The 9433-nt window shown below is 42.7% G+C and overlaps 1 protein-coding gene across 1 annotated transcript in view; it reads left to right on the forward strand.

Moving 5' to 3' along the window:
• Window positions 1-9433, forward strand: part of LOC107124056 (rho guanine nucleotide exchange factor 4-like) — a 100893-nt gene that overhangs the window by 84942 nt on the left and 6518 nt on the right. Inside the window, exons 8-9 of the mRNA XM_015427445.1 lie at window positions 1889-2020; window positions 8305-8548. Of these exons, the coding sequence (XP_015282931.1) occupies window positions 1889-2020; window positions 8305-8548 (376 nt within the window). The remainder of the gene's footprint in view (window positions 1-1888; window positions 2021-8304; window positions 8549-9433) is intronic.

Below are 9433 nucleotides of genomic sequence, written 5' to 3' on the forward strand. Positions count from 1 at the left end.
CCCCCCAATAGCTAGCAATCCAAAACAGTCCAGTGGAGCCTGAGTGGTGGGTGTTGCCTTCTGACGCACTTCGGGTGATGTCCGGGGGTGTGGCATATACAAATGAGTTATGCAAATGAGTTATGCTACGAAATGACCCCTGGTAATAATGATAGGGCATTAGTTTTCCTTTCCCCATTCCATATATGTAGTGTGTAGAAAATGCAAAAATAAAAAAATTCGCCTTCAAAGGGGGCAAATAACATGGTAAAAAATAGTTAAATATTCAGAGTTTGCAATGGATCTTTGTTCACTGGAGAGGAGGCATTTTCTTTCTATGAAAAAATCTTTATTACTAAAGGGAAGGGTTCACAGGAAAATCTACAAAACAACAAACACTTAAGACTACATGCTTGCAACAACAGACACACAGATAGTAATGGAGATTCTTCCTTTCTTCTTGACCCCTAGAAGGAAATCACCTGAATACATTAACCAATGATTGTTAGTAAATAGGCTTTAGTTTCCAGGACTTTCTTCCCATTGGCTTTCTTCCAGGTTCCCTTCCAGGTCAGTCTAAACAATAGCACGCAAGCTAAAGCACATTAACCCTATAATGACTGAATTTTAGACCTTGCAGCACACATATTTCCAACACTTTACTTGCCCTGTGTATACTGAACAGACAGTGGTACAGTGTTGCTTCTGCTGGTGGTACTTGTGCCCATGAAGCCTAATACTACTGGTTGCTATTCCAGTAAACTGGATTAGAAACTAGCCATGTGGCAGAGTGGCTTCATACACAAGCCAATCACAGATGTAAAATATGTTTTACTCATCATCTGAGATTTCTTTTATCACAACTCTCTGTAATGATGGCTAATGAAACTGCAGTAAACCTGTTTTTTTAGCTAAGTTGTTTCTAAGCATCCTTGAAATAGCAAGGTCCCCTTGGAGAAAAAGCTACACAAGTTGGGGGCTACAGTGAGGAGTTGGCCAAGGTGACTCCTCTCTTCCCTCGATGGAACATCTGTAGGATACAACCCACTGGTTATAAGGCACCATTCTACCCTTGGAGTTATTTAAATTATAAGAGCCAGGTGCATCTTCCCAGATAGCAGTCAGAGAACATACATTTTCAAGTGGGATCAACTGCTTTGCAAACTAGGTGGGGACGTCTCTTAGAATGGAACTTGATGCTTTTAAAAATGTCATCAGCTTTTTCAGCCAGGCCAGGATCATCACACGATTGCTTATACATGATTGCTTATGCTGCAGTTTTTTAAGAATTTCACGATGAAATGATGGGAATTTGAAGCCTAGAGTGCAAAAAGGGAAAAAGAAAAGCTAAATTGGAGTATTAGTCTGTGATTGCTAGCTTGTGTGTGTGTGAGGGTTTTGAATTTTAGCCAGGAAACATATGAGGGTGCAGGCTGGGAGGTTGGTGAAAACCCCTGCTAGACCCCAGAGTATCCCTAGGAAAAAAGGTAAAGGTTCCCTTGCTCGAAAGCCAGTCGAATCTGACTCTAGGGTTGCGGTGCTCATCTCCGTTTCAAAGCCGAAGAGCCAGCGCTGTCCGAAGACATTTCCGTGGTCATGTGGCTGGCATGACTAAACACCAAGGCGCACGGAACGCTGTTACCTTCCCATCGAAGTGGTACCTATTTATCTACTTGCAATTTTTTGCTTTCAAACTGCTAGGTTGGCAGGAGCTGGAACTAGAGATGGGAGCTCACTCCGTCATGCGGCAACTCGGGTCTCTAACTGCTGAACTACTGACCTTCCACAGCCTGCAGTTCAGTGTCTTAACCACTTGAGCCACCGCAGCTCCCTACAGTGAACCAAATCACTATTAATTCTCATAGTTGTGGGGGAGAACCTGACATGTCCCTTGTATTGTGAGTGACAGGGTGAAGATGTCCTTGTCAAGAGCTCTGAACTCATCTATTCTGGAGAACTGACTAAAATATCCCAGCCTCAAGCCAAGAGCCACCAGAGAATGTTCTTCCTCTTTGATCATCAGCTTGTCTGCTGCAAGAAGGTAAGCTAAGCAAACCGGCACCAGCTCTGCCTCTGCCAGCTCACATGCCTGGCGATAGCATAATTACACCTTTTGGGACGGCTCTTTGCATCTGGCTCTCAAGCATTCCTCTAAAGAAAAGAGCAGCCTGGTGTGTGAAGGCGATAGCATTAGTCTAAGCGTCTCTGTTCATATACATCAAGGAAAGGATATATTATTGCAAATATGCCTACACGACCTTCCTTCCTTCCATCCTGGCCTTCTGTGCATTTCTGAACAGGCAGTTAAAGAAAAAGCCCTGCTGTGAACAAGTCTCCTGTGGTCTTGCAGGAAAGTTACACATTTAGCTTTTATACAATAACAGACAGCCACTGAAAGAATCTGTCAGAATTGCCACCCACATTCTTTCTCAATATCAGTGCAATTTCTATGGTTGTATGAACAGATTAATTCTACCAGTGATTCCAGATGCACATATAAATGTTTATGCCCATCATTCAGAGGCATATCTAAGCAGGAATAAATGATAGACAGTCAACCCAAGAATTTGGGAGAAAGAAAGAATAATAAAAGGCATTACAAGCTGTATAAGCGTGTAAGTGGATGTCACCCTTTTTGTCAGTAACTGGTTCTTACTGTTTGTACTTAATAAGACTTCATTAATAACTTGATCTTGGGATATTCCTTGTACAGTCTGTGCATCACATGAGAATAATCCCCAAGGTGGGTGAACCATTATGCTTGGAAAGCAGGGTACAGATACTGGGTGGGATCCAGAGGAAGGGTAGGGGGGGGGGGAAGCCTAGCTGCTTTGCCACAGGTATTTTCATGGCTGCCAACACATTTTTTAAATATGGGCTCTCATAAGATTCTGTGAGGAATATTTGAAAAAGGGAGATATAGATGATCAAATCAATTTACCCCATACCTTATTTTTTAACATTATTCCTTCTCTGGAGATAACTTTTATTTTTGAGGATGAACATCAAAGGTGGTAAGTTGCACCAAGCTAAATAAAAATGATCTCAGCCTTTAACCGTTTTTAGCCTATGGATACGAATAGTCCAAGAGCCTGTGTGCTAGGTTTGCCCTCCTCCTGTGGCATTATTTATTTATTTATTACTTTAACTTTTACCCCGCCCTCCCCGCCGAGGCGGGCTCAGGGCAGCTTCCACAAAATTGATGAACAATATACAGTTTACAAATGATAAAACATTTCCAACTATTGCAAAAGATGAGCAAAATGTTTACAAGAAATGTGAGTCATATTAAGCACCATAGTCTGTAGGGCACCCTAAATTACCTAATAAAATATGTCTTGTCTTATCTTGTTGGAAGTGCCATTTTGTGTAGAAAGTGTCTTCACACAAAATGTAAAACCCAACATGGTTTTTAGCTAAGCTTATATAAATCAGAGAGCTGCGGTGGCTCAAGTGGTTAAGACGCTGAACTGCAGGCTGTGGAAGGTCAGTAGTTCAGGAGTTCAAGACCCGGGTGCCGCAAGACGGGGTGAGCTCCTGTCTCTAGTTCCAGCTCCTGCCAACCTAGCAGTTCGAAAGCAAGAAATTGCAAGTAGATAAATAGGGACCACTTTGGTGGGAAGGTAACAGCGTTCCGTGCGCCTTGGTGTTTAGTCATGCCGGCCACATGACCACGGAAACGTCTTCGGACAGCGCTGGCTCTTCGGCTTTGAAACGGAGATGAGCACCGCAACCCTAGAGTCGGATTCGACTGGCTTTCGAGCAAGGGAACCTTTACCTTTACCTATATAAATCAGACAGCTCGAAAGGGCCTCCACCTCAAGTATCTTTACATCAGATGATTGGATAAAATTGGAGAGGTGGATTCTAATCTGGAGAACTGGGTTTGATTCCCCACTCCTCCACATGCAGCCAGCTGACTGTCCTTGGGCCAGTCATAGTTCTCTCAGAGCTGTTCTCTCAAGAGCAGTTCTCGCAGAGCTCTTTCAGTCCCACCTACCTCACAGGGTGTTTGTTTTGGGGAGGGGAAGGGAAGGCAGTTGTAAGCTCCTCTGAGATGCCGAGTGAAGGGCGGGGTATACATCCAATCTCCTCTTCCTCTTCTTCTAATATAAACTGACAATATTTTAGTGGGACTTCCTCCAACTAAACACTGTTTATGCTCCTCTAAATTACTTGGAGTTTAAGGAGTTCAGTCCTGCCCAAATTCAGCAAGGATTGAAGCTAATGATATGTACTGGATGATGTCACTGGAATTTCGGATTAAAGGAAAGTCAACTTGAAGGGGATGGAAATTAAACGACACTCACTAACCATCTGTCCCGTTAAGAGACCTGGTACCTACTACTGGTGCGCAAGCCCCCCTTTTTTGTCTTATACCACATTCAGGCTCAGATAAACCAAGCAATTTGATGATTGGCCAATAACTTCAGCTTTCCTAAACTCAATTTTGATTGCTCCCAACCCTATCGCAGTCTTGATGATGTCACTGGGAGCATCAGGGGGCTCCCAAAGCCCCCCACCCTTGCTCTTCTTCATCTCTTGAGCCAACTTGGAGGATTTCACATCCAAATAACCTTTTCCAAGGCTTTGGGGAAGTTATGTTGAAAAATCTAGAAGACCTATGTCCTCCTAGAATCTGGAACCGTCGCTGCAAGATCACTTAATGGGTTTATTCCAGGAGACTGCAACTGATGCAAGTGTAGGCATCAAATCCATTCAGTTGCCATGGAAATTTTGCATAATCAAGGGTTCTTGGCAGAGAGCCTGTACTTGATGTGGAGGAGCTGACAGCTTTTCTCAATACCTTTAATATATTAAATTAGCTAAGGAAACATTCTTCAGAACTGTGTAAGGTTCTTGGAAGATATGAAGAGTTCAAACTGAAGGAGTCCACAGGATTGCAGTGAAGACTTAATTTTTTATTTCTCTTCTCTGACTTTTCAAGGGTCACTGAAACATGAGGCTTTGGCTTGGATTCACTGGGTTTCCACAGAAGGTAAAACTGCCACCCATGGAGTGCAGCTCTCTCCCCGGCTCCCTCCAGGTGCAGCAGGAGGGGGGAGGGAAGAAAGTCATGCTCCGTGGGTAGAAATCCTTCCATCTGTGGAAGCAAGCAGTCAATCCAAGCCCAAGCATTATACACCATCATCTACTAACGCTTTCAATTATATATATATATATATATAGATAGATAGATAGATAGATAGATAGATAGATAGATAGATAGATAGATAGATAGATAGATAGATAGATAGAGATAGAGATATAGAGATATAGATAACCAGATGGTTGGTGTGATTTCATGACAGCTTGCTGAAAATGGAAGAATCTCGCCCAGGAATCAAAACTGGATTCTGCAAGGTTACTTTTACGGTCTAAGGCACATGTAAGGACTTTTCAGAATCCTGCTGATTTGGCCCTGGAAGAATCATCAGTTTATGCTGTAAGCGCTGGAATCGATTACACTAGTCACTAACTCCTCTGTTTCAGCAAAGCAAAGGTTGGCCTCAAAGCCATTGCATCCAAACTTCATCTGTTTGACCAAACTGGACTTTCTTGCAAGGAAAATGTAACATGCCTGTCTATCAATCACATTGTTATCCCACCTTTTCTCCATGGGACTCATACATGGTTCTCCTCTGCTCTGTTTTATCCGCACAGCAACCCTACAGGGTGTAAGTCAGACTGAGGGAGAATAAATGGTCCAAATAAAAGTCAGCTAGTGAGCTTCACTGCAGGGTGGGTATTTGAACCCATGTTTTCCTAGTCCTATTCCAACATTATAACCCATATGCAATATGGTTCACTATACTACATAGGGATGGAAATGAACCAAACCACTAAGCAAAATTCGTCACAAATTTTGCCCTGTTTGTGGTTCGTGAACTGAAGTACATGATGGGTCTACCCTCATGAACTTTTACAAACTTTAAAAGCAGTTCATGGCAGTTCGTGGACAGAGCAGAAAGCAGGGGTTTAAAGGGACTCTGAGTTCCTTTAAACCCCTGCTATCTGTTCTCTGTAGTCCCTTTCAATGGGGCTTCTGGGGAGACTAACCAGTTCAGTTCACAAATGAACCTCCCAGTTTGGTTTGTGGTTCAGTTCAAACTGACATGAACTACATTTTCCTGGTTCGTGCCCATCCCTAATACTACACCTGAGAGTGTCAACCTCCCTAACTAACAAAGGATGCAAAAGATATGACCATTGACTCATGGAATCAAATTATTCCTCATATCCTTTTATGGCAGTGTAAACTCCTATTCAGTATCAGTATGGAAAAACTGCTTCAACTGTAACCAGGGATTTCCTCCTGAATACCAAAGAAATTGAATGTTATCAGGAAACATTTATCATGGGGTGGGCAATAGATGTTTTTAGATTTGAAATCCAGTCATGCACCAGAAGGTTTTTACTTTTGCTTTAGAAGATGGGAAGGTTTTTTTAAAAAAATAGTGGAAAGTTCCATCAGATGAAGCCAAAGAGAGGCATCATGGGGAGAATTCTGTAAATTGTACTTGAAAAAACATTGGCATGGCGAAGTGCTGAAGTATCTACTGAATCTCATACCACTTTATTTGTGTTATATTGATGATATAGTAAACAAATGTGACAGATCTGTTCTCTTTGGCACATGGAATATATTGTGTGAGCGTAGTCAGAATTTTCCCCCTCCATCTCCTTGAAAAATTGCCAGTCATGTTTAGCCAACCCTTTCCCCACTTTTTGGAGAACTTCTTATTAGTGCCAGTTGATGGCACTGACATGATTTATAAAGCAACCCTACAGAGCCAAGGTGGGTAAATAAGATTGCCGACAGGAGGCCTCTTGCCATGGTGGGGAGGCCTGGCAGCCCTGAAGCAACAGTTTTTCTCCCAGGGTAGCTGGATTTCCAGCTGAAATCTGATCTGTACAATCTGGTTTTGCAGACGATAGCCAAATCTAGAGAGGCAGGGAGAAAGAAGCTGATCTCTGAAGAAATCAGACTGTAAATTAGACATTTTCTACAAAAGCTGTAAACTTTATTTGTGGGGTGAAGTCATTTGTAATGCCTGCCTTCAACTATAAATCGATGGTTACAGTCCACAAGGTTCTCCAGCTCAGTTTTTAATCTGGAATTGAATCTGGGGAAGTTTTTCAATTATCATTGATGGGAGACAGATGGCAGATAGAGACAGAGACTGGGCATTTTTGGTAGTGGCACCTCGCCTTTGGGACACCCTTCCCTTTGAAGATCATCTAGTACCTACCCTACAGTTCAGGTACCAAGCCAGGCTTGGGGTTTGTCATTTTAGCTGTTCTATGGATATTTTAAGATGTTCAGTGGTTCTATGCTGTTTTTAATGGCTTGTTTTTATAGCAATAGTTTATAATATTTTTATGTTTTTATGGTATTGTTTTTACTTGTAAGTCACCTCAAGCAGAATATCACAGAATTTTTTATTGACTTCATTTTGGCAAGTCAATTTTATTAGTCTTACTCTACTTTGTGTAGCTTTTGCAGTTACAGCATTTAATGTAATTAGGGGGTGAAACTGTTGACTTTACTGAAACAATTTGCTAAATCTGTTTGCTTGATTTCATTGTCTAAATATATTCTTTGTATAAAAATATCCCCCCCAAAATCATATAAGAGGAGAGACCCTCTGTGACAAATGAAGGCTGTAATGTTTCTCATTACGTTTCCCCAGATACTGTTAGTGGTTTTGTCATTAAGTGAACAAATGCTTTCTGTGTCACAAGGCTGTGTGATACAGGAAGGAGCTCTGAACTCATGTTGGATTGTTTAGTTTACATTTCAGGTTAAAGCATGAGATGTGTTTGCCCTCCTCAAAAATGACGGTGTTTCCTAACACTGCAACAAATAGACTTCTGCACATGTATATAAGAGGAGTGAATGTTATTAAGCAATTTGTAGGTGCTGATCTCAGAGATGATCACTTTGTTACTTAGTAGCCCAAAAGATAGATTCCTACATACAATATTCCAAGAGTGAGAAGCAATGCTGGTATAATTGATATAATCCATTGAATGACACCAATTCCAACATGTTTTTCTTCAACCAGTCCTAGCACAGTAGGGCAGACTAAAAATGTTCCAGCCCTTTTAATGTTAGTACTGTGATACCTCTCCTTCCCTTACTTGTACCCACAAATACAGATGGCAACCTCATATATTTTTCTGACGTAAAGATCTGTGTTGGAAAAACTGTACACTAGTTTGTAATGTGTTTGTAGTTTGCAATGTGTGCCTGCAGCCCAAGTGTCTTTGTGGCCAAATGCTCAGAAAAACTGTGAAGACCCACTGATTTTTTCCCCTTAGGATCTCTTGCGGCGCGATATCCTGTACTATAAGAGCCGAATCAGCATGGACAACATGGAGATCCTGGATGTGGAAGATGGCAAAGACAAAGACTTCAATATCACTGTTAAAAATGCATTCAAGTTGCACTGTAAGGACACAGAAGAAGTCCACTTGTTCTGTGCAAAAAAGCCTGAACAGAAGCAGCGTTGGCTGAAGGCATTTGAGAATGAAAGGATGCAGGTTCAGCTCGATCAGGAAACAGGTGAGCACACAGCCGGAGGGAAAGTGTTACTCATAGTATTACCTGGCTATGGTGCAGACAGAACTCCTCCTCCCCTGAAACATCATACCCATCTCTCCCTTATTATAAAAGAGTAGTGGGTGCCAGAATTCTAAAATTGGCCCCTTTAGTGTTAGGCCGAAAAAACTGCCACTCGGAAGACACTGGCTGGGTTCATTGGCTGCTTTGTGCAGTCCCGGCCAGCGTTCCAAGGTCATTTACATATGGAAGCTGATTGGACTACACTCCATTCCACACCTCAAACCCACCCCCCACCCCCCGTAAGGCAGTTGGAATTTTCAGTTGGGAGAGGAGAATGATGTCAGCTGCTCCCTAGGCAGAGGCTGTGTGTGTGTGTGGGGGGGGGTAGTAAAGACAGACAGGCAGATAAACGTTGGCTGATGGTTGCCAACTCCAGGTTCGAACTCCAGGATATAGGGTTGCCAACTCCAGGTTGGAAACTTTCAGGATATTTTAGGGATGAAGCCTGCTGAGGGTGGGATCTGAGGAGGAGGAGGAAGAGGGGGACCTCAGACAGATACAATGCCATGCTGCCCACACTCCAGACAAGCTGTTGCCAGTCTCCAGGTGACAGCTGGAGAGATCTTAAAGCTTTGGTGCTACTACAAAGTTCCCCAGGAGCCCAAAACAGAGTAGTGTTTCGGAAAATCTTGAGGAATTGTTTGGTGCATTTACGATGGGGCTCCTGGGGAACTATTGTTGCCAATCTTGGCCCAGCAGCCATCAAACCATTCTCTTCAACCCCGTGCTGTGCAGTTGACTTTCCCCTAGGGTTGCCAATCTCCATGTGGGACCTGGAGATCTCCCACTGCTACAATTGATCTCCAGATGACAGAGATCAGTTCC

Source organism: Gekko japonicus, unplaced genomic scaffold (genome assembly GCF_001447785.1).
Source record: "Gekko japonicus isolate JY-2015 unplaced genomic scaffold, Gekko_japonicus_V1.1 scaffold346, whole genome shotgun sequence".
Lineage (NCBI taxonomy): Eukaryota > Metazoa > Chordata > Lepidosauria > Squamata > Gekkonidae > Gekko > Gekko japonicus.